We start from the raw sequence: 26917 nt of genomic DNA on the forward strand, positions 1-26917 counted from the left end.
ATTTTCCCCGCGCAATACCCGACTGCTCTTTGCAAATTATGTCAGGAAACTAGACTGACGCTGTCACACATGTTGTGGGAGTGTCGGGTTACATCAGCTAAAATGGCAGTAGCTCCGGAGGCTCTTGCGTCGAAGTGGGCCGCCGCTCTGCGCAGCTCCAACCTCAAGACACAAGAGTGGGCTGTCCAACAAGCCCGAGAGGCGGCGACGAGGCAAGGCCTTGAAGTCCCCTCATGGGAGACCTGAGCCCGAGTCGTCAAATTTGCCGGATTCAGAATAAAGTTGTTTCCATCCATTACGCGAAACCTCAACCGCAAACCGCTTTTTCTTAGCGTACGGGGGTATGAGCCATTGACGAGTCACTGTTTGTAGCCTCTGCCTTAAGAGGGTATGAGCCATTGCTCTGCCCAGCATTGCTGCCGTGATCAGGCTACGATTCTTTTCTATCGGTCCCCGTGTCGACGAATATCCGGTGTCGGTGTCGGTGGCGTTGTCCGTCAGAAAAGATTATGCCGAACTAAAACAGCGCAGGCCCTCCACCTGGCACAGAGCCGTTGCTGAACTAACTGAATTTCTGTAAATAAAATGCGTCAGAAAATTCGTAAAGTGCGACTTACATGCAACCTACATACAGCGTCAGATTGCAATTTGAGTAAAGGACAATAGATATTTAATATCCGAGAAAAAACAATTTTCTTATGCGGAAACTCAAACGCAAACCCCTCTTGCCTTGCGTACGGGGGTAGGAGCCATTGACGAGACACTGTTGATAGCCTCTTCCTAAATGGGGCATGAGCCGTCGCTCTGCCCAGCACTGCCGCGGAGATCAGCCTACCGGTGTTTTCTATCGGTCAACGAATGAAAAATTACTGGCGCTAGGGTTGCACGATACCCTCAGCCAACTGACAGAAGCCCTTTACCTGTCGCAACAACAGACTTGCGCAGACTCGCACGGGCCGCAGGGCCTACAAACCTTGGGGTCCCAACTATAACAACACGAACCGAAGAAACCTGCTCGATACATCGTCACGTCCAGGACAGGTATCACTTTGTCCCGATACCACGCAGCATGCACCCTAACCTACACTCAAGCAGGAGGAGAGCAGGGGCCCAGTACATGGAGAAAGCATTCAGGTTCAATTCCCCGGCCCGTTTTACGGACGCCGCCATGTATGGTACTAGCAACATGGGCGCAGTGGCAGTGGTATGCGACCACCGAGGCTACGTTACCTCCACTGCATCGACCGGCCCCTGAGCTATTACGGAAGCCGAAGAGCTGGCGATCGCGTTAGCCATCCGCGAAGGCCAACACGCAAACAAACCACTGATGATCCTCACAGATTTTCGTCAGACCTGCTGCAACTTCCTACAGGGAGAATTGAAAGACCTGCTGCATAAGTCCTAGCCCAAATACTCAAGGAGGACCCTGAGGACTTCACCTCCCACACCATCATGAGGATACCGGGCCACACTGGCATCACAGGCAACCTACAGGTCGACAGAGTAGCTCGAGGATTCGTACATAACCGAGCACTCATCCCGCCGTCTGCAGAACACCCGGACCCTGTCGATCTCGAGTATTCAGCCATCGTGAACTACCAGAGGGAGTTGCTTGCGATATCCACCACCCCATCAAAGTCTAAAGACAGAAGATACCGCTGCCTGGCGTCCCTGCTGCAAAAACCAGCGTCTTCCAGTGTGAAACCAGCGTGTTTTTTGACACTGGATCACACTGGGTACGATGGCGCTCACTGGGACTCACTGGGACACCAGTGAGAACACTGGATAAGAGCTGGGTCACACTGGAAAAGACGCTGGTTCCACTACCATGACGCTGGGGCGCACTGATTTGTGCTGTACAGGCACTGGTTCTCGCTGCAGTTAATTCGCTGGTTCGCGCTGGAAACTGCGCTGGTTGTGTTCGTACCGCACTGGTTCCAGTACCAAGGAACGAGCGCTGCTGAATATGAAATGCTTTAAACAATTTCATCAATTGATACTAGTTTCTTGTCGTAAATAACGCTATATCTTGGGGTCATAAAACCCTGTTTCGTGTCGCAGCTTGGAATAAAGGTGCGTGAGCTGCCCTGTTTATTTATGGATGTTTGACACTGAAGATCACTTTCGTTTTTTTTTTTTCATTTTCCCTTTTGACTGGATGGATAGCTAAATTCTTGAACGAAACAACGCGACAGCAGAGGACGCCGCGTTTTTTAGTAGTTCGCACATAGCATATGACAGGGAGTTGTCGCGGTTGTCGCAGTGTTGTGGAGTGGACATGAAATGCAGAAGTCGTTCAGACGCGCGCGAATGAACCCCGAGTTAGAAGCCTATCGCTGACTGATATTATCACACCGATAACAAAGCTGAGGTGATTCGTGTGCTTCCACTTCCCCTATTGTACATAAAAAGTTCTGAGGCTCAAATACACACATCTTAGCTTTCGCCAGCTACCCGAACCGACATCGGTCCCCCCCGAAGCTTAGGCCTAGCGTATCCGCCGAGTCCGTCTTCACGCTATCGGCCCGTCTAGGCTCAGGAATCAAGAAGACTAACAAGGAAAAATCACTCTATTTTTCAACTTTCGCATCGGTGTTCTTAAATAAACAATTTTTTCATGTCTACAGTGCCAGCACAAGAAGCGATGACCGCCGATGTGACGCGGTATAAAGACACGTATATGTGCTATCGCCGAAGGCTTCCAGCACTTGCCTATACGCTTATCTGACAAAGATATATGACAAGACAGACGTGTTGACTGAAATGCATCACTGAACTAAGAAAACGTTGCATATCAATCGCGTGAAGAGCAAGAAACGGCTGTTAAAATCGGCAGTAACAGCCCATACAGCGTCCCGGGTCGGCGGTAGATTTAGGACTTTTATCGAAGCTAAAATACCAGTCGCAAGGAAAAATCGATGTTGTGGCACTTCCGAGCATGCTACTGAATACGGACAGTAAATTTTCCTTTGTACTACAGGCGTGAGTTTTAGTTGCTGGGCGATAGCGCATCTACCATGTCTGTGCGAGACGCAGCTCTGTGAAACTAAAACTGCTTCTCGAGTTTTAAATGGCAACTATCCGCTTACGTTCATCTGCTGGCGTGGCGTAGCGGTGAAATGCCTGGCTTGCGTTCAGTAGGTCGGACGATCGTATCCTGGGCTGAGCAGTTTTATTTCTAGGTTTTTCTTCTTTTTATTGCGCTAAAACCCTCTTTGTTGCTTTCTGTATTCAATATATATATATATATATATATATATATATATATATATATATACGGTGTCCAGGCACCGCATATTTAATGCGCTAGAGCTGTTTTTTCGCACGAGTAGCCAGCGCCTCCCAGTACGCCGCGCCTGCCCAGCGCCCCAGCATCCAGCACGCGGCACTGGGCCCATAATCCGGCACACTGGGTCCCAGTGGCACTGGGTTTTGCAATAGGGGTAGGCTCCAGACATGCACTTACAAGCACCTACACATATTACATCGCATACACCCCACAGCCTACAGGGACGAATGCCCGTGGTGCGGGGCCACACCAACCCTATACCACATTACGTGGGAGTGCACACTACACAACATAGAACACCCCCACACGAACACCGCGAGGAAGCAATGGCAGGCACTTCTGTCCAGCTCGGTCCTCGACGACCAGCTCAAGCTGATACAGAGAGCTGAGACGATGGCAAGAGGAAGCGGAGCCCTGGACTAGGGGTCCCGCCCATTAGCGGTTCTTTTTATTATTCTTTTTCTTATTGTTTTACTTTCGGGCTGTGCTCACTTCGCCTGTCTGTCACGCGATGTCATAAAATCGCGAGAACTGAAGAAGTGAAGAAAGTGGCGTGTACACTTTAAAGGTGCGTTGATATGCCAAACAAAACTGTTCTTTTTTTTTTTCGAATAGCCGGGCAACGCCTCGTTCCAAAATAAATAGAAGGTGGCTGCTAGCGAATCATTCTGGCACTGCAGCATGTAGGAGTGGCAGGGGAGCACGGATTTATTTGCATATAACAAAAATTTTCCTCTCGCAGTATAAGGTTTTCGAGCCATTTTGGTCCATAAACGGTATTGCTGTGCCACGTATTCTTTGCTAAGGATGCGTTGTAGCGGCATTTTTAACCTTCCCTAGTACACTGCCGCGATTTTCGGCCAGCCACTGCGAGCTAAGGAAAAAAGGCCCGTTTGCAGACGCCAGCACCACCTTTCTCGTGCGATTAGCTCATTTCATAGTGCTTGGTCGGCCCTATCGAAACCCTCTCCACTTGAGCTTGCCCCTCGCCTCGTATCAGCCAATCAGATAAGAAAAGCTGCTCAATGTAGGCAATGCTCTTCGCTTTCAAAGCAAAAAATGTGTCTTCCTATAAATGACGACAGCGCTTGATTGGGCTTTGCCGACAACGCTGCGGGTTACGGTTTGATGCCTGCGTAGGTCGCTGCGTAAAGTTGACATCCAGAGATTTGAATAAAAAAAACAGATTGGAATAGTTTTACGTTGTAGGGCCCCTGGCATGAATGATGTGCTATTAAATTGCACGATCATCTAAGAAGCTCGTTTTTTAGCGTAATGGTAGGCGGAAATGTAGCGGAAATGTGGCTTTTCGAAATAAAAAAAAATGGCGGCATGGAGTGAGGGCGCTAAGCAACAACAACCTCCTTTTTCAATGTCTGAACCGTGCTGTATGGATGTTTCACATCTAAAGTAAGCAATCAGACCTCAGAAACTCTACCGGGTCATGTTTGGAGCTTCAAGTCAGTGTTGACAATTGTTAGGAAGATGTAGAAACTTGTCGGCCTCTCTCGCGTGGGTGTTCCTCGATGAAAGTGCATTGCTACCGGCGCCTTAGCAGTTTCCTTTTCTCGCCGCACAAGGAATAATGTGACTGATAGAGGACAAAAATAGCACGCTTATCTTTGGTTCCAAGAAATAGCAAGGTTAATATAGACTCCTTTTGTGGCACTGCCTGTCTGCAATTAAAGAACTGCGAGGGCGAATCAGAAAGTATATGTCCCTATTTTTTAGCCAAAGTGCGGCTGTAAATTCGTAGTCAAAATATGCATTCTCGGCGGTGGATCTTCCTTGGACCGGCCCGGCCTTATCTGCCGATAGCTCTGCGGCACGGCGCTGCTTTCAGTTGTTGAAGATGGCGGTTGTGCTTCACACGTCCATGGCGTACGAGCAACGAAGTCTGGTTCGTTTTCTATTGAGCAGGGGACGAATGCCCATCGAATTCCACAGGTAAATGCAGCCCACGTAAGCGAAATAGTGTTTTGCTTTGAGATGTGTGAGGTGGTGGTGTTGTCAGTTCGCAATAGGCCGGGAAGACTTGCGTGGCAATGAGCGTTCGAGCAGGCCGCGTGCGCCGCTGACTGATGACAGGGGCATCTCAGATTTATTGCTGCGATGGGAGAAATGTCTAAATCGGTGTGGGAACTATGTTGAAATATGGTGTAAGATACGTGGAATAGTACGCATATTTACAGTTACCTGTGCGTACTTTATTTGGGCTAATACAAATTAGGGGCAAAGACTTTCTGATTCGCACTCGTAAGAAAATAATGACAGTAATAGACAACAGACTACAACACAACGACTGGCTATGCATTTGCAATAATGAAACTCATCCCTAAGAATCAGCTGTAAGAAAAATTTGGAAGTTCTTGTAGTTCTCCGAAAAAAAAGATCACACAAAAATTGTTTAAATATTCCCAGAATACTGTCACAGCCTACAACTTTCTCGTGGCGCCTAAAAAGATACCCAACTAAATTTCCTTTCCTTTTCATGGAGAACTAGTTTTACGTGAGTCTTATTGAATTTGAAAAGCAAGTCTTCCTTACCTGATAATTTTTCCTTGCAGGATCTCCTCGCGCAATACCGCATCAACGTCACCGTGCTTGCAGAGGGCGCTTCGGTATGTTTACTTTTTTCTTTAACTGCACAACAATACGAAGCTTGAACAAAGGCTTCGAATGATGTGAAAGAAAAGGAGAGGAAAAGAAGATTCGAATATACCTATGGTAATCATTTTGAACTAAGTAGGCCATAATGTATAGCTTAATTTTTTTTGCTTCATCAGTTTCATGGCTTGTGTGTTTGACACGGAGGAAATCATATCAGCATTGTCATCAGGAAAAACAGTATTAGCAGAGATAAAGAGTTCAACATGTGACGTTTTGAACTTTCTGTTCACGTGACTTCGATAATTATTATCCATTTGCTACTGAACGAAATCAACATTGCTTACTTTCAACGTAGGTAAAAAAGCTGCCCTCTCAATAAAGCGCTGCAGAACTCGCGTGTTCATGACCGCTGCTCAGAGAACTCTGTGCATATATTAGGTCGTTCACGAGTACGTGAATATATGTTAGGCGCTTACTGAGCCTGCCCTCACTTCCCGCATCTTTGTCTCCAGCACCCCAGCGCTGATGAACTAACATCTATCAGAGCTTAAACAAAACTTGCTAGGGTGCTAATGGGTGTCTCTTTATGAATGGCGGGTTAAAACAACAGAACGAAATAAGGAAAACGTGACACACAGCACCGACTTTCATCATCTGACTTTACTCGGGCATCAGCTGTCTTTTTCAAACAGTGCCACATGAATGCAGCGTGTCTTGTTTCGCACTTCTTTTTTCTCTCACTTTGGTACGTTTAACTCGCCAGGTTCTATTGCTCTTATCTGCCTCGCTTTAGAATGATGGCACAGGCTTGCTTCCGCCTTTAATACCGTACGGGAGGCAGGGCAGTGCAGGCCGAGGAACGTGGAACTGGGTGATTTCTCTAATCTCCATGATGAAGCGAAGATAGCGCACTGTTGTGCAGGGTTCGATCACAGACCTACGACGCGGAGATTTAGGAGGAGACAGAGACAAGATTAACGTGAATAGCGGCGCGAAGGTGCGAGACTTAAGGGGCCCCTCACGAGGTCCGGCCATTTTGAGCTGACAAGCGCAAAGCATAAATTGCGCGATAACGATGGTGTCTGTAAAGTATTACATCGCTATGCGTCGCGGAAATGCCAGAAATTTCAAACCGAATGCTGTTTTCCCTTCTCCTCGCGGCCGCCGCGCTCCACGCGGAGGATGACGTACACGTGCTAGTGCGCCTAGGTACACTTGTTTGCACTGTGACGTCACTCGTGGTGACACGTGACTTCAAGAAATAGTCAAGAAATCTACTATTTGGGTAATATTTTGCTTCGGTAGACTAATTAAAGCTTAGATAAATAATAAAACACACAAACCGAACCTTTGCATGTTTTTGTTTTACATCGCAGCGCAGAAACAAGGATGTACTTCTGTTTCGTCTGCTTGTTCCCAGGTCTTACAGTCTTGCGTGCACATACCAAAACTATTTCATTTTCTACCGCGTTCCAGCGCGAGATAACCCTCTCAGATCCCTTTGTGTCTGGCTTAGTATTCGTGTAGCACTGACTTATACCGCTCGTCAGCTGTTCTCGTGCACCACACGCAAAATCGTGCGCTGTGCGAACGAGACAATCACAACAGCTCGCGCGCGACGCCGTCAAGAAAAAAGCGCCGTGCCGCAAAAAAAAAGAAAGAAGAAAGAAAGAAAGGAAAAAATGCGAGGAGGAAAAAAAAATGAAGGCGGGGCCCTTGACGTACGGGTCACGCGATCCTCAAGGTCCGTTATGAGAGAACGCAGGGAAGTAATTTCGCTTGCGGAGGCTGGAAGGGCGGAGTGGAGATAGTGTCTCGCTTGGCGATGGAGCTCGCCTCCTGAAACCATGGGTTCGCGGACTTGAAACAGAGCACGCATAATTAGAAGGGCGTATAAGCAAGCCTTGGTACTTCCGCCAAATACCTCAAACGAGAAATTCTTGGCGCTCAGCGTGCACAACACACTAGACGACCTTATTGAGGCCCAGAGAGCAGCGCAGTATGAAAGGCGTACACAGAGTTTAACGGGGAGGCACATCTTAGATGACAGCGGAGTAACGCACGAACCACAGCACCGAGTGCGGAGAGACATACCATTGAAAATAAGGGAACATCTATCAATGCCCCTAATCCCGAGAAACATGCACCCTGCGTTTCACCAAGATTGAAGAAACGCAATAGCGAGAGCTCTCCGCAAAAGATTCCGTAGTGCCAGGGACGTGGTCTATGTAGACGCGGTGGAGTACGCAAACAGACAGAGTATGTCGATAGTTGGCACGAGTCTGGAGGGTGACCGCAGATTTAGTCGCACGGTAAAAACAGGGACAGTGGAGGTGGCGGAGGAGGCTGGCTTAGCACTGGCGATAGCCTCCACGGAAGCTAACATCGTAGTAAGCGACTCCAAGGCAGCCGTCAAGAACTATGCAAAAGGAAGAATCTCGCCGGAAGCGCTGAGAATTTTAAACAACTTTCGTGAGGATCGCGACATTCACATTATATGTGCACCCGCACACTCCCTCCCTTCTCAGGAACGACATAGCGCGCAACCTGACTCGAGAACTGACTGGCCGAGCAGGTGACACGCAACAAATACTGGGAATGGAGAGAGACCAGACGACCAGCTTTAACGAGATCACCAAACACTACAAATTGGGAAGGGCCCATTTCCCCCCGGCACACTCCTCGCTGAGCGGACGGAAAGCGACGGCTTGGCGCCTCTTACAGACAGATACATATCCGAACCCGGTGGCCTACCACGGCTGCTACCCGGACCTTTACACGGACAGATGTAGATTCTGTCAAGAAAGGGTGGACCTCCAAGATATGATTTGGGCTTGCCCTCGGACACCCACACAGAATAAAATAAACAAGACCAGAGAGCAGTGGGAGACCGCGTTGCTCAGCTGTGCACCGGAAGACCAACTCAAGGCAATCCAGCAGGCCGAAGATGCTGCTAGGGCTCAAGGGTTCGAGGCCGTCATCTAAGTAGAGAGGCCTAGGTCTAAAATCCACTGTGCACAAACCAAGTTTATTCCTCCTCCTCCTCGGCTATTGCTGGGCCGATTTGAAAAAAAAAAAAACCTTGACGCAGAACGCTACCAAGAGCACATAAAACAACTTCCATCGTATAACCGAAATTTGCTAAGCAGCTTGGTGAGGGGCCCTTTAAAAGAAAGCTTTACCTCGGGGGCTCCTTTCTAAATACATGTAAAAGGACAATTCGTTTTTCTCGGAAACTGATGCATCAAATTTCACGAGGTTTGTTGCATTTGAAAGAAAAACTTAAAATCTAGTGACTGTTTACCTTGAATTTATGATTTATGTTGTGAATTTTTTATTAGAAATTGGGAAAAATCGCAAATTTCCACAAAACAAGAAAACTATCAAGTTTAAGACTGTAACTGACCAATGAAGAATGACATCACAATTTTGTGAATTACACCTGATAGTACACCTAAAGTGCACAAAATCGGTATGTTACGCAAGAATTTGAAAAAAAAATATTGTAAAATGTAAGTACAACTTTTTCAGAACCCTTGTACCCTATGTAATGAACTCGCGTAAAATATAAATCCACAAGAAAAATAGGTGCGCTTTGAATTATGTCATGGATGCCATTTGCAGAACCGCGATACCTTCTCTTGATGCCGAGCTATTACTTTCTAAACTTCGTGCTTTTATTTTTTCTAACTTTCCGATTTTTGAAAATTTCTTCAACAAAATTCACGGCCTCAATCGAAATTCCGCTTCCAGGAGTCACTAGAATTTAACTTCCTCTCTCCCCAGATGCAGCAAATTTCATTCTAATTGGTCCAGGGGTTATCTCAGAAAAGTTCTTCTGCGTTTTACATGTATTTGAGTAGGCCGCATCGCAGTTGGGCCCGAGCTGAAGCTTCCTCTTAAGAAAGAACAGTTGGATAAGAGCGCAGTTTCGAACGGCAACCTAGACTACATGGAAAACATCTTAAGATAATAGTATTACGAACAAGGCATCACTCCCATTTTAGTTTCGCAAGCAAGTTGCTCGACTGCTAAGCACAAGGTCATGGGATCACATCCCGGTCGCGGCGTCCGCATTTCCGTGCAGCCTAAATGCGAAAGCACCCGTGTGCGTAGATTTAGTTGCACGTTAGAGAACCCCAGGTGGTCCAAATTTGTGGAGTCCCTCCCCTATGGCGGGCCTCACAATCAGATCTTTGTTTTGGCACGTAAAATCCCTTAATTTACATGTTTTATAAGCAAGATATGCTTACGTAGTGTGCGCACTGGTTCGTCGAGCCGATCGTCTAAAGCCTCTGGTGAGCCATACGTGACTCTGAGATGAGTACTCACTGAATTTTCATGAGTACTCGCTCAAACTTCATGAGTGCTCACTCAAACTTCACGTGTTTGCGTCGGCTCACGTCATTCTGCATACCTAGGAATTAGGGACATTTCGTTCAGTTCCCTTTTTTCGCCACCAGGGGAGTATTCTTGAAGAGTCCACCTAGTGGACTGTCCATTTCGACCGCTGCTGATGGGATGCAGCTGTAGGAGTGAGGACGAGACGAGCGGCCTTAGCCAATCAGCAGCGGCCGAAATGGACAGTCCACTAGGTGGACTTTTAGAGAATACCTCCCTAGGTGGAGTACCGACCTTAAAGAAATTGAAATTCCTGCTATAATGTATGCCAGGACGCACAAGTAGAGATAACAGAGCAAAACCAAGCCCACCGTGCGACTGTCGCTTTACCTCGGAACTTTAAAACGAGTGCGCTTATGCATCAGCGTTATCTCGAGCACGGCCAGTTACTTGCTCGTCTGACAATGAATTGACGATTCTAGCCAGGTGAATCTGGCCAGACACTCGTCGGCTTTCCGGAGAGATCTCCGGCCGAGATAACGGCGCCCGCGAACCTCCCGTTTATAATTTTTTCTAAGAATTTTTTTTTTACTTTGTACAGCACTGTGGCCACGGGATTGCGCATATTTCAGCGTTCTGTTTCATTGGTTTCCTGTACAACAGGCGTGATGCATTTAGTGGGAGCTTAGGTCGGGCATATCTTCGATGACGGCTACTTAGATGCGTGTAAAACGTAGGAGTGCTTTTATCAGAAAACGATTTCAATTAAATTAGCAGCATATGCAAGAGAAAGTTAAATTACTGTGACTGCAGCAAAGGGAATTTTGATTTAGACCACGCAATTTCTTTAGAATTACAGGGATTTGGTAAATTTGGGAAAAAAATATAGAGAAGCATGAATTTTACAAATCCACAACTCAGCCATCAAAAAACAAAAAATTCTATAAACTCTGTCAGTTGTTGCATCAGAAACAACAAATTTAATGCAAGCATTTACCGGCTATGTGAATTGGTTGGAACGTCTAGAAAGGTTTTGCAAATGCAACATTCACAAATTAGTTGCATATATCAGGGTGGCGTATGACAAATCATTGCTGTCCGCTTTAGATGTACTATTAGGCGCAGTTTACAGAATTTTGATATATTTTGATTTGGAGGTACAGAGTTCTATGCGCCGTCTTGTTTTCTGAAATTTCGGGAGACTTTAGAAGTTTACATAAAAAAAAGTACGCAGCCTAAATAAAATATCACTTAGGAAAATCGGTACATATTAGCCTTTTCTTCTCAATTCAACATAACCCATTACATTTTATGCAGTGTTTACCTAAAAAACGATTACCTATTTCCATTGTATTCAGATAGGAGGCCCTGAGCGAGCTAAAACTTTCCCTTAAGGTCGAGTTAGAGTAACATATTTGTTGGCACAATGCGTTCGTAAAGCAGCTTGGTGCGAAAGAGGAGAAAAGAAAGGAATAATGGAGGGATGGTAACCAGCAGAGCGTCTGGTTGGCTAAAAATTACTAAATGCCAACTTCTGAAATTCTGTAACTATAATTTTGAAGATGCTACCCGAGTGTGAACAAGAAAATTTCAAAACGCTACGCTGCAAGGTGAATTACAGACGTTCTGTTCTTTTCTAATTATTCCTAATATGCTCCTGAAATGTTTCAATACATAACTTGCCAGTCTAAGAAAGACGCAGACGGAGTGCGTTCTTACAAAGGCTAGAAAAATCTCCAGCGAAGCTGCTTTTGCCGAGCAGTTGCAGTAGGAACATTATTCGCCAGGAATATTGACACACGGCTTAAAACTTTGGCTTCATATAAATTCGCAAAGTGTGCACGCTTGAACCAACCTCCTCCCCCCCCCCCCCCCATTGAAAGCCCGTGACACATCTTGTTCTCCCAAGACGCCTAATAACATGAATATTACGCTCCTATAACGATGTAATTTACTTACACGAATGAAACTTTGCATGCGCGTCTGGCGTAACGTGCGCCATTTCTAAATATATGAACTCGTCGCGCAGTTCAGCTGAAAATAATGAAAAAAAAGCAGTATTCACTAACTTAAGCAAATCTTATATTTACCCCAGAGAATGCTGAGTTGGTGCTGCGGGGAAGCAATTGATAATTTCTTTCGCTATGCTGCTGTCATCAGCATCCACCACTTGGACGGCTATCGATTCAGTGGATAATATAAACTTAAAATTACGCAGTATTTCAAACACCGGTGAAAAATTTCTTGTTTAAAGAACAATGGAACACGGCAGTAAGACAAGGAAAAGTGAAACGCGGTAAGTGCTAACCACAAGTATGAATTCTGACGTCGTTTGAATTATTACGAATCCGTTTGGAATTATTTGTTCCTCCGCGACTCAAGCAATTTAGGCTTTGAATTTTGTAAAGACGACACCATAATGGGATAACGTAAAATACTTCGGCGTTCGTCTGTTCACTGACTATTCAGTTATCTTAAGAGAAATAACAAAAACTTATAGACCCTGCTCTGGCCTTGACCCCATATCTAATTGGTAGAACCAATGGCGCAGAGAAATAAAGTCTAACCAATGTCAATTTACGTGACTGTCATGGATTTCTCGAACTTTACTGTTCAGCCTTCATTCATGCATATTCTGCAGCGCCATTAAGGCATTTTTGTGGGGGGCGCTAAAATAAATCATGATTGCTGCGGTACACCACATATGAAGGTAGTGAACCCCAACCGACGATGGTTCTTCGAAAATAGAATATTTAAAAACGTTACAGTAGAATTAGGCTCATCATGACTGTCAAAAGTAATCCTATTAGCATTTTATCGTGTAGCAACACACGATATTTCTTAGCAGACCAACAACGTCGTCACGCTGTTGTCGCATCGTCGCCATCATTTCACAAATCTCACCCGCCGTAGTTGCTCAGTGGCTATGGTGTTGTGCTGCTGAGCACGAGGTCGCGGGGATCGAATCCCGGCCACGGCGGCCGCATTTCGATGGGGGCGAAAACATCCGTGTACTTAGATTTAGGTGCACGTTAAAGAACCCCAGGTGGTCGAAATTTCCGGAGTCCTCCACTACGGCGTGCCTCATAATCAGAAAGTGGTTTCGACACGTAAAACCCCATGATTTATTTTTTTTTTATTTCACAAATCTTATCAAATTTTTTCATGCCGGTGTCGTCATACCACCTTCGTCTTTCCACCAACATAGCGTCTCCTTCATTCCGTTATAATTGTGCAATCGTCAATCAGTCGTGATTGCGCCAGCGTCGTCGTGACATTGTAATTGCGTTGTTGTTCTTTATCGTCATCACTTCAGAATCGCCCCATCGTAGTCATTCAATCGTCCTCCTAGTGCCTTCGTCGTTTTGTCGACGTCATTTCTTCCACGTAACGCCATCGTCATCACTGCATGCGCCGTCGCCGTGTGGTCCTCTTCCTACCCCACCATGAGATAACCTTGGCGAGCGATCGTCCTGAAAAAGCGGGCCAATCAAGGATAGGGTATATATCGCATATAGCCCGATAGCTTGGAATCTCAGGTGGATCACACAAATTCCAAACAAAAAAGGTATCTTAGTCAATACGGTGTGTCACTATGGGATCGATACATTGCGTGAATACTAATCGCATTATCTTAGAGAATCGTCATAAGAGGGTTCAGGACAACATTCATTTGGGCGAGATGGTGCGTACTTGAATTAGGAAGCAACAGCGCCAACTGCGACGATCACGAGAGAAAGAACGACGCTTGTCCTGTGTCGTTCTCCCTCTCGTGTTCGTCGTAGTTGGCGCTGTACCTTCCTGATTCAAATCATAAGACGGTTCTGTTGGAATTCTTTTGCCTTCACCACACTAAAGAGATCGGGTCAACATCGTTTCCAGGTTATTAACACCGAATTTCTAGAGTTGATCATGCTCAGGCGGGAGGTGGACGACGCGGCGTTCGATGGGGGTAGCGCCCACGCCTATCAGCAAGGGGAAGCGCACTGGGGTGGTTGGGAGTGGCGGTGAAATGCAAACTTCAAGAGTTGCTAGAAATCCCAGATTCGAAGCAAAGTGACGAAGCGTTAGAAGGATATTTGCATTGTAATCGCGCTAAAAAGTGTGGAAAGTAGTTGATTGGTGCGAGACTCGCTGGAAAAAAATTCACTACATTGTCTTCAGGTGTCCAATCTATCCTTTACATATCAACCGGAGGAGGAATCAATGAGAGGAGTTTCAGTAGAGCTGGCTGCATTTTTAAAACGTGGAAGACGTGCTTAGAGGCAGAGTGGTCTGCAATATTTTGTTGCTGCACAAAAAACAAAAATATGTAAATTTTCGACAGCGGTCACTGATGTGCGCTATGCCATGCCTGTGATTGATCATTTTAATGGCAATATTTAAAGATACTATATTTATACATTTTAATAAAAAATTTAAATAAATATTTCAATAAACTTTCAACCAGTTGTTTCTAGAGTACCTAAATAAAGCGTTACAAATAAATTCCGGAAGGCTGATTTACAAGTTTTTTTTTGTGTTTTAAGGCACACAGCTACTTACTGCAGGTTTCCATTTTTTCCTGTTATTTTTCAAGCGATTTGAACATTCTGCCATATTTTGTTGCACTATTAGTCCAACTAACTAAATTTATACAATAAAGCGTGGATTGTTCTTAGATAAATACTTTAAGCCTACGCGGATGTCACAAAATTTCTCAACATTGGGTAGGGGATGTGAAAAAGAAAACATGGCACAGAAATATTAGTTGTCACAGTAGATTTTTCTTTGGATTGCCATTTTCATGCTTTCAGTGGCTCAACCCTGGTGTTAGCAGCCTTTATACATTTTTCTAGCCTTGGGTAGGTTCCCTGCGAATATACATGAAGAAACAAGCAGATGATAATCCGATGTGGCAGAAAAAGTAACCTACGTTACCTGCTCTGTTCATGCACTTTACTGAAACACAAATATACAGAGTCCGAGTTTGCATATATTCCAAAACAATAATGTCTACGCTGTCGATTAAAGCCGAATAAAGCAATACAAATGGTACGTTCCGGGAGAACTTTCATTGCGCATGAGGGTTAGAATTTGGATCCCGAATTTCTGTTTAAAGAAAAAGGCTGCTAGCAGACGGGTATTACGACATTCCTGAAAGCCGATATAGCAGCATATTGAAATTGAGGTTCGCGTCAAATTTATTGGCTCAAGTTCCATCACTGTACATCCGAAAGATTATACGAGATTCAAAACTGAGATGAAATGGCTGTCGGCGTGTTCAAGAGTGATAACGTATGCCTTGGCTATTGTATATGGCCGCAACGTTATTAGAAATAGCAGTAAAGTCATTTATAGCACTCTTTAAAGCATGAGCAAGGTGATCGACGGATGTACGTTTCTATATTTTCCTCCCCAAATATAAGCAGGCATTGTGCCACTCCCGATGGCTGTTGCCAGACTGATCGGGCACCGCCCTGTTTTCCTGTCTATTGTATATGTGTGTTTTCATACCAAATATCACACAATAATCTGTGCGTCTTCGGCTAGTAATGAAATGAAATGTTTATTTCTCTCGCAGTTAAAATAACGAGCAAGAGGGGACGTAGTGCAAAAATCTGCTTTAGTGCAGCTTGAAGACCACCCGTCGCCTGTTGATACATTACAGTATCTTCATAATCACCTAGAGCTCAACCTAGCTTCGTATATAATCAAGGGCTAATGGCGAACACGAACAAAACAGGACCGGGCCGGGTCGAGCACGACCGCAATCTTTCGGGCCCAGGCCTAGTACGGGCTAGGTTTAAAAACAGCGGGCCGGGTTCAGGCGGGCTAACGCATGCTACTTTTGGCCTCGGGTCGGGCCTGCGCCTGAAAAACCTGCTCGCACAGTGCTCCATTTCTGATAGTCTGATGAGCAGATTCTCATATTATTAAGGAAGTTTGATTAAAAAAGCTCATGGCATAACTTGCTTCGTTGTTCAAGCAAGATGATCCGGTCAAGTTGGTTTTTCCTTGCTTTTAAACTTGGAAAGTGGCTGTATCTCCCCAGGACGAACCTTGCCTCGACTGACAGGATTTTGTATAGTGCAATATTACGCACATAAGAAACCAGATCGCACACGGCGAAGCCTAGCCCAAAATTGGTAACACATGTTAATACGCTGCTTCTTTTACGTCAATGCTTATTTCTTTCTATAGACCAGTTTTTATTGTACTCATGCGCAAAAGTTCAAGAACACATCATATTCAAGTACCTTCCAATTTTTCTCGTGGAACGTAAGTTAATCTACGACAGGCAGCACCACTTCCGTAAAGAATTATGGGCTGTTACACAACTTCTGGAAACGGCTGATGATATTGCAGCTGTCCTAGATAAATAAGGCCGAATTTACATAACATTCGTAGACATTAAAAAGCATTAAGTCACATTACATTGCAGTATATACTGAAAATTGGTTATATTTATTTCATGAATTGAGGCCTACCTTTTTATCGAAATCAAATAGTTGCTATCGATAACGTATACTCCTGTTCACCACCAGTGAAGCCTGGAATTCCTCAAGGTCCAATGCATGGGCCACTCTTTTTCTTAATTTTTTATTGACGACATCACCGATGATATTCCTGTTACTACAAGGTAATTTGGAGAAGACTGCATTCTTTACCTAGAAAAACGCAGCCCACGCGACCATGCTCCTTTAAAGACAGCTTTAGCGAAAATATCTTCTTGGTGTGCAACCTGGCAAATGAAGCTTAACGAAAAGAACACGGTGGCTATGACTATAACACGTAAACTTCTCCCTTTACGGTATGAATACGCAATCAATGGCCATAAACTATCGTTAGTTAATGCCTCTAAATAGTTAGGTGTTGTACTCAGTGCAGATTTTAAGTGGAATGATCATGTTGCCTACATTGAAAAGAGAGCTATGTAGAAACTGGGGTTCCTCAGAAGTTCCTTGCGTAGATCCACCCTTAAAGTTGAAGTTAAGATTGAAGTTAGTTACGTACAAAACGTTCATCCGTCCAATCCTTGAGGACTCATCGATGACATGGGATCGCGACAGCAATGTAAATATTAAGAAACTTGAAATGATTCAAATAAAAGCAATAGAATTTGTTTATAATCACTACAGTTCCTTTACATCACCCAGTATACTTCTAAAAAACGCTAACTTGGACACATTGCAGACAAGAGGACAGCATGACCGATTGAAATGCATGTTCTTAACTGTACCATGATAAGCCAGAATCAGTTCATCGCCGACAACGCGATCCAAGCATCCAAAATAATTGAGGGAGTATTCCCGAAAGACACAAGCGTTTAAAAACTCTTTTTTTTTCCACGCACCGTCACTGATTGGAATACCCTGCCTGCGGACCTGGCAAACTGTACTAATGTTCAGTAGTTCTTAACAAAATTGCGACAACAAAATGTACTTGATTGCCCTCTTTCTCTTGTTCTTTTTTCCTTCCACCATTTGGCCTAACATAACGCATGCGTACAACGTTCCAATTTATGTTTCACTTTTTTGTGCTTTTATGTACGCCTGAAAGATTTCCTTGGTGTACTGCAGTATTGCGTATTTACAAGACTATTTTTTGAAAGGTTGCTGATATTGCTCTACTAAGACGTTTTTGTTATCATTCATATTCTGTGTGTATACGCGATATGCTTGTAAAATGTGTAAGTAGTAGTGTTTTAGTTAAAATTGCTCTAAAGATACAAAATGTTAATGTTCTCGGTTAATATCGGCATTTCTGGACTTGCTTTGTGCAAGTTTTACTGGTGTACTACGACATTTGTTTTTTTTTCTTTTCTTTCTTTTTACGAGACAGTCCTGCCTATGGCCCCGTGTGAGAGGCCGGCAGTACTCCTAAAATAGAATAAGGAAATGCGTTTTAACCCTTATTGCGAGAAACCAAGGGCATGCCTTGCACTTCTAACTACGGTATTAAGATGGTATGACCAAGGGCCATCCTCTGAGAGCGTTACACCTAAATGTATGATTGATGAATAGTTTTCTTATGTTTGGGCTGCATAACAAGTACTTATATCTGATTTCGTTATATTTTTCTAATAAAGCTAACGCTTACATATTGGTTTACGTTCAGGGACATGCTATTAGTGACACGCCGTTTTTCTACGCCCTTCCGTTTAGCCACCAATAGAAACAATCTCTCATTAGATATCCTTGCACACAGTACACAATCTTCCGCAAAAATTGTATCCGGTTTCGAAGACATCCCAAATATCATCAATAAAAACAGCAAAGAGAAACGACTCCAACACGGAGTTTTGTGGCACACCAGACGTAGCAGCAACATCACCTGAGCAACTCCCATTCAAAACAGCTCTTCGACGTACTTAACAACACAGCGTTAGCGCCTGTATATTTATAAAAGTGGTTACGCATTCATATTGCCGTTCATCTCACCTCATCAACTTATATCGACATAAGTAACAATGCTTTGGGTTAAATGAGAGGATTTGCTCCGCTACGTTTATAATGTCACCATCCTGTGTAAGTTTAGTACTATACAAAAGACTAATACGAACAAAATTGCAGTATGCATCTCCCTTATGGGATTCCATCAACATTATTGTCTCATTAGAACTTATTAGAATTGCTCTACTCATTTTATAGCCTCAACTCATGATTGAATAGCTACTATAACAACAAATAAAACTAACCTTGAATTTTGAACTCTTAAACTGATGTCTCCATCGCAATATATATCGAACCGTATCGATCAACTGTATCAAGTAGGTGTGAAAGCTTGTCACATTAACTTTGGAAGCTCATTCTGGCCTCGCACATTCCATGAAAGGAATCGCATCCTAAATCCTAAAATCCTAAAGAGTACTAATAAACGCAAGTTTCATGCAACATGAACTAGCGTATGTTGTTAATTTGAATTTATTGATTACTGAATATGTTAGTTCAAAATTATTTCCAATGTCAGGTAATATTGTATAACTGGAACGCTGCCTTGCTTGTGCACACTGTTATTTTTCATTTACCATCAGCTAAAATTGTATGATTACAAAGTTACCTTTTATTCAATGCATTATTTCTTTACCCTTCTCGAACCACTCCCTTGTGTGATGCCTACAAGCGCTGACTGCGAAAAAATATATATATATTAAACCTTAAAAGTATTTCTTGGTTGAGGGGCGGTCACATCCGGCAATGCATCATCATCATCATCAGCAGCAGCAGCAGCAGCTGCTACTGCTGCTGGTGATGATGGTGACGATGAGCAGCAGCAGCAGATGCCGCCTATAATTTTGTGTACTGCAGGACGAAGTCCTCTCCGAGCGGTCTCCGATTGCCACAGTCCGGCGATGTACATATGTGGATTCTTTAAAGCTACATAGTTAAACTCCGTATAGCAAACTCAGTTTTTCCTTCCAAGATAACTAATCAGTTGTCACTCCTAGAGCCTTATTTTCTATGTGCATGAAAGTCTCTCGTCTTCAATACTTGAATGACAACCTGACGAACGATCTTTTGGAACATGTATCGCAATTGTGAATTATCTCTAGAAAAATACTGCTGATCTATTTCTGGACTCAGGCAGTAAATAAAAAAATGCTGTTTTTTCTAAATGCAGTGCATGAAATAAGCTACGAAAACACAAGGCCGTGCAGTGTATTTGAGATTTTCATTTCATCCCTATAGTCAGGAAGTTTGTGCGGAAAATGATTCTGTATTATTACATTCTCAAGTGCCTACGATATTCGCCTACATGTTCAGCAGCCAATTTAACTAGGGAATGCTCCACAATTCGACTTAGGTAGGTTTCCCCCATATATATGATGCAGAAAAATGTGCATGACTAATAGCAACTCACGCCGGAGGACAAAATTCTTGTGAATTTTTGAAAATTGAACTGTGTTTACCATCTCAACAGCATATTGCCACCCTTGAAAAGATAAGAAATTGAGATGAATCAGATGCATTAAAGTTTGACTTGCAATCATTATGAATACAGTTTTAGTTTTCTTTCTTGCAATTTATTATATGTGACAATTGATGTGACTTTGAATTCAATTTTCAGTTTTAAGTGTAGTCTACTGACACTGTAAGAACTACATATTTTGTCAAAATACGGGAAACAGGTAGCAAAGGTAGGTAAATATGTGTCATCGTTCAGAGCGCGCGCTAAAAGCGGACTGGTTGTCCGCGCTTCCTGTGCAGCCACCGAAGTGCTTGTGAAAAACTTTCGCCGTTTAAAGGTTTAGGCTTTTTCGCTGACATGCACCAGGAAATATACAAAAAGAACGCGCTCGTCCAGCACTTGAATGGTCGCAAGCATCAAGGTTCGATTACCCTAATATGGGTTAGTGACATCCTTGAGAAAAGAAACTCTGGAGTGACAAATCATTTTGAATGACGGGCTGCCACTCCTATTGTCATCACAGATGACTCGCGTCAATGTACCGGACTTTATCGTGAAGCTGTGATGGTTCATTCATTAGAAACGGTAGTTATTTTTAACCCGCGACATGACTTATGTCATCGGGGCAGATTTAAAAATATAAAGCACATGAGTCAGGTGATGGTACCCCAGCCGAAATGAACTATGCCCGAGAAAGGAGGACTTATACAGTCACGTTCTTTTGGTAGCGATGATAACGTTGGACTTTGCGCAGAACAGAACTTCGTACACAGTGCCTTTCCCAATGGCTTAACAAAACGTTAATCAGTCCGAATATTATTAAACGTTTTAACGGGGACACTCTCAGATGACTTTAATATATAAAACATGAGGCTGTGTAATTTCAACCATGACCTAACGTGGGTACCTTGACATGCTTCATGTAATAAACCTAGTCAGCCTACTCGCACATCAAGCATTACTAATCGCATCTACGGTAGCATCGGCTACATCCCGAGAAGCAACTACCTACCTCTGCCTACTGGTAAAGAGTCGGTAGGCGAAAGGCAGACGAAAATTTGAACAGGAATGCGCAGTACGGAACTAGTGTGGAATCATCTGCGATATAGAACCTATGCAGTAAACGCGAGTCTCTACAGAAACGGATGGTAAGATTCATTTACTCTGACTATGCATTCATCATCAGCGTTACTAAAGAAAAAGCATGCTCAGTTTCTATCGCTGTATTTGCGTCGTGCTTTTCATCACGTATAAGCGAAAAAGGAGCTCGCCTGGAGAAAGTATAGTCAGCGTCAAATGCTTACGGAGCGCGCAATCTAAATGAAGGTCTACATTTCTGCACCCTAGGCACCCACTGTGGTAGACCGATGCTCGGCATGTACTGCTGTAGAGTGAACAACCGACCTAGCGGCGTTGAAAATGGACTTACTCGCCAAACTACGCCACTTAGGTTTTTTTAAGGCGACTATGCCGTTGAGCACCTGTGTTTTCTTTATTCTTTACACAACGTTTTTAATAATGTGCTAGCTACCTATGGCCAGAGCATAGAAACAAGGGTTTACACCGAGCCGACTAACTTTCAGGCGCGAGCTGTGTCGCGATGGAAGTGATTGAGTTTAATTAAAATTATATTGACATTGTCAACTACGTAACTTTGTTTTGCGGACTTGTTTTGTCCGCCCTTGTATCAGACGTTGTAGACCGAACTGTCGGTCAGTGCTGCTAAATTAGTGCATAAATTAACGTACCGCAGCGACCATGTGGTTTCCTGAAAATGGCATCAAATGTCTTTCGTGATGCGCTTAACGCGCTCGGCAGCAACAAAACTGGAATGCCTGTGGCCAATGGAGTGGACGACCGAACACGAATCACGCGCTGCACAGACAAACGCAGGTTTAATGCGCAGACACATGACCTGAAAGCCATATATTGCAGATAATCGTCAAAAAAGCAGCCCACAAATCGTCGCAAGTGCGCCGCGTCAACGGAACACAAATGACTATTAACTAACGACGTACACGCATGTGTACACGCTGATGACTACAGCAGACGACGCCAGGAGCAAACAGTACGTGGTGATGACGGTGACTCTACTCGATTTCGATGGGAGTAGTGCCCTGGAATATTAAGTATATATTGTTCTACGAGACTGCAGACTCGCATTTAAAAAATGTTGGAGGACGCTTAAGCTTCGCCTTCAAGAGTGGAACGCGAAAGCGTTATCGCACCCCGTTTGCGCCGCCCACTCATTCGCTCAGCATGTTCTTGAGTCACACGCAGCGTTCGGCGCGGCAACAAAACGTGTGCCTGAGCAAGCGGAACGAACCAAAGAACTCGGTGTCTTGGAGGGAGAAACGATCTACGCGAGACAAACGTCGTGATCGGCACGGACTGCCGGGCCGTGACGCGCCATGAAGGCGGATGCGATCATGGAGCTGACGCCTCGATGGGATCGTTCTATATCTCGCTTGGGAGCACCACGCAGACGCATGACTCCTCGGAAGCAGCTCGGCACACATCGCAGGGGACGCTTTCCCATCAGACGCGCTACGGCGCAGCGATCACGTCAGAGGCGTCCCGCATCGGCGCTGCACCTAGGGATCGCGCTGTGAGCGAAAAGAGGAGCCGCTTCGTCTAAACACGAGGGTTCGAGTGACGCACGCTGGAAGTTGGAAGGGGATAGAGGGAGAAAACTTATTAAACGCAAGGGTATTGGGCATCCTCGCACCGGTCCCCACACGGCCCGAAGGGGAGACGCGGGCGAGTGGCACGCCAAGTGCAGGGGCAGCGCCGCACATTGCGAGGAGGGGGTCTTCTGTGTTTTCCGCAAGATGGCTCTTTATGTGCGCAGAGCGCAGAAGAAATGCAGCGGAAACGTACTTCGCTACTCATGTAACAAGCTAATAATTACCGATTTACACCGCAGTATAAGTTGGTACAGCACGTTTCTAAGGCAACACCGCATTCACTAGAGGCGCTTTTGCCTCCCCCCTACTAGCCGTCGAACTCGTGGCTCACTGGTAGCATCTCCATCTGACACTCCGGAGACCCTGGTTCGATTCCAGTCCTGGTTCCAGTCGATTCCACTCCCTGGTTCAATTCCAGCCCATCTTGCAAGTTGTTTTTTTTATTTATAAAGTGCCTTCCTGAATTTATCGCTCACGGCGAACGCCGCCGACACCAATGCCGACGACACCGGCTTTTCTGCGACACGAGTTCCTTAACGCTATCGCGTTAAAAAAGCTCGAGGAGAGCATGACGGCCGACAATGTCAAGTTGCCTTGATGTAGCGAGCACGCGCGCGGCATGGCAGGGGAGTCCCCCTTCTGACGTCAGATACGAAAGGGCGCCACTCTAAGATCTCGGGGCTAAGACCACATTGATTCGCATCAAGCTTCAGTATCCGTAAACTATCTTGGAATCCGAACAGTCATACCTTATCGAAGACATCGAATTCCTGCAAAAGCGGTCTGTATTGATGGGAAAGCATGAAATGGCCTATCAAGCAAAAGCGCCGGTGCCTGTCGTCTGGACAAGCGAAAAACATCCCCTAAAGTCCCATTGGCTGCGAAGACATGTCACCAGCGCGCCTCAACGGAGCAGAGCGGGTGAAAGGGAACGCCTGCTGCCGCAGTAGCGAGCCACTGCTGCTGAGGCGAGATGACATCTCCGCAACGCCACGTTAGCCTCGCTCTCATTCTCGGAAGGCCGTGTTATCTACAAGTTCCTCGTCCACGCAAGCTTTCACCTGCATTGTAACTGCGCCACGGAAATAAATCAAAACACGCCAGGACAACGTGCTATATAGTAGGCGTTGACTAAGCGTCTCAACCCGTTTTTTTTTTTCGCGAGGAATTGATAACTGTAAGGACTGCTCATCGGCTTTCAGTTCGACAATAATGCTTTCGCATTTACAACTCTTAAGAAGTGCTTAGGTGTCCTAGGTTTTCTGATTACGCGCACTTGTATTGCATTAATGCTTTTTAAAAACGCGCTCAGCTCATCAATTCCCCGAACTGCCAAGAAATTGCTTAGCTATGTTCGTTTCCCAGACTTTATCTCCACCCATACCATCCCCATGACTAATTTTAAGCGCTGCTTTGGCATCATCCATACAGAGTTAAAGTATGCCGCGTCACTCTCAGCATTACTCAACGTACTGTTTATTACCTCGCGCCATAACACAGAGAAACAACACAGATGCTTTGGCAGGGAAAGAGGACTGAATTTAAGGAACTCCTGCACTCTGGACACTATGTCTGTTCCTTTTTTCCCAAGGCTATACATGTAGTACCATGAAAACTCTTACATATTATCTTTGCTGTTTGCAATATACTTGAATTCTGGGGTTTTACGTGCCAAAACCACGATATTGTTACAAGGATGTTGGGAGTATAGAGAGACTGTATTTACAATATATATACAAGCATAATCAATATGGTTAAGATGGCTGAGCAGCAACAACACGCAGCAGCCAGCATCTCGCGATATTCTTCTTCCTTTCTCTTCTTTTATACTTCCGTAACAGGGACCCCGCCCCCCGAGAGCTGAAGTGCCGTCTCGACGCACGTTAGGCGAAGAACTGCGAGTGAAGTGAGGCTTCATTCGCGAAACGTGCACGTTGTCAACAGGCGTCGGACTTGAGGAAGGATCGAACTTTAACGGCGAGAGCTTGTAATTGACGTCGATAACTTCACGTAGAACTTCATGAGGCCCTAGGTAGCTAGAGGGAAGCTTCTGGGAGAGGCCAACCCGACTACACGGCGACAAGCACCCAAGCACTTGATTCAAACTTAACATCGTGATGGCACCGGTCGTAAAGCTCTTTTTGGATATGCTACGGGCTAATAAACGAGATCGGGTGACTTCATTAATTAACATCATTAATACATACCAGCCAACCCAACTGAAGGCATTTTTATGGCATTTTAGATGCATATCGCAGGTAGAGCTGATGTCTTCTGTAGTGCCACTCTTGTCATAACCATGCTTTCTGTTAATTTCCTTTGATTTCTTTCCAGAAATGCGGATATAACCATGTCCCCAGAGAAGAAAAGTATGCCTTGGCCATCACGGGATATTTTGCCGACTTTATTTCTGGGTGAATTAAGAGCTAAACCTGTGTCCTCATTTAAAACATGTCATATGAGGTTTAGCGATAAGTGACATTATTGCAGCATTGCAAGTGCGAATAAAATTTGTAATGTTAGTATCCTTCAGCATGAGTTCAAATCTGGGGTGTAAAAACCAGCTCTACGAAATAGTTCCAAAGCACATTTTACCAGTAAAACGTTATTTTACGGAGAAAATGCTCGGCGCCATAGCAAGATAACATTTACTTAACTTAGGATTGCTTGTTAAACACCTCATTAAAGACTTCTTCAGAACCTATAGCTCACGATGGATGTGGACGGTAACGTAATTACCAGTAAACCTACGTAGCGACACACCGTATTCCTACTGCAAATAGAGGCAGTGGTAATTTCGGCCAAGGAAGCAATATGACAGGATATTTATTCTTGATGACCATAACCAATAGCCTTATGAATGTGGACGGTAACGTAATTAACAGTAAACCTACGTAGCGACACACCATATTCCTACTGCAAATAGAGAAAGTTGTAATTTCGGTCAAAGGAACCAATATGACAGGATATTTATTCTTGATGACCAGAACCAATAGCCTTATGAATGTGGACGGTAACGTAATTAACAGTAAACCTACGTAGCGACACACCGTATTCCTACTGCAAATAGAGAAAGTGGTAATTTAGCTGCCAACCTCTGCTACGTGGTGGCGCCCTTGGACAGAGGTAAGTGCAATGTGTGCATAGCAACAACAGCGCTAACGTAAATTGGCTTTTACTCTGACAAGGGTTCATATGTTATGAACCTCGCCTCTATAATGGTGGCCTGGAATGGCTGAAAACAACGCTTCCAACAAAAGAACCCTGCACCGGCCGTGGAAGCGACCATTGCTCACCTTCCAACTTTGTTAAGCGGACCATCCCAATGTCTGGATCGTACTAGCTGCATGATTATTCCGCCCACACCGCGTCACCTCTCAAGATGCTGGGTTTGCACACAGAAGTAAATAGTGAAAAATGTAACTGATGCTATGTTTTCATTGAACAGGTACGACCACCTAAACAGTAAGGACGCGACAAAAACACGAATAGATGCGCATGTATTCGTCTTCCAGCTTTGTGCAAATTAAAACGTTCACGCAATGACGTCGACTTCAACACCGCAGCAAGGTGCGCGCAAAGGTGGGTGTCATGAAAGACTATGAAGCGCGTTGGCTGAATGCCCTTCCTGTGCAGTGTCATTACAGAGACAGCGTCTATTTTGCAAGCCTCCGCCTTCAACCAACAACGTATTTCTCTGGAGGAGGTTTGGGGTGGTGCCGAGCGGTAGTGTCGAGCTGTGCCTCTGTGAACGCCCAGGCACATGCCAAAATTTAGCTTCGTTTGCGTCATGCGTGCTGCGACAGCTGCGCCACCTGTTGACGCGATGCATACATGATCGAGAAATGGCTTCTTTCTGCTAGCACAAAGATAATAAACTAAGGCGGGTTGGCAGTAGGGTTCCACAGATGTTGCGATATTAATTTAACATGCTATCTTTACAAGCGGGTTTAGCGAGTGACCCCTCCTATGCTGACCGTAATTAAACAACTTTCACGTGAGAAGCTTTTGGAGGCTCTAGACGATGGTGGGCCATGAATGCAATATGGTCTGAGAATCGGTGAGGGAAACCTACAATCGAGCGCCACAAAGCTTAAGT

At 44.8% G+C, this 26917-nt stretch overlaps 1 protein-coding gene across 1 annotated transcript in view; it reads left to right on the forward strand.

Moving 5' to 3' along the window:
• Window positions 1-25255, forward strand: part of LOC139051477 (uncharacterized) — a 33864-nt gene extending 8609 nt beyond the window's left edge. The window contains exons 5-6 of the mRNA XM_070528451.1: window positions 5857-5910; window positions 25153-25255. Coding sequence (XP_070384552.1) covers window positions 5857-5910; window positions 25153-25236 — 138 coding nt within the window. The 3' untranslated portion in view covers window positions 25237-25255. The remainder of the gene's footprint in view (window positions 1-5856; window positions 5911-25152) is intronic.
• Window positions 25256-26917: the final 1662 nt, after the last annotated feature.

The sequence above is a fragment of the Dermacentor albipictus genome, unplaced genomic scaffold (genome assembly GCF_038994185.2).
Source record: "Dermacentor albipictus isolate Rhodes 1998 colony unplaced genomic scaffold, USDA_Dalb.pri_finalv2 scaffold_12, whole genome shotgun sequence".
NCBI lineage: Eukaryota > Metazoa > Arthropoda > Arachnida > Ixodida > Ixodidae > Dermacentor > Dermacentor albipictus.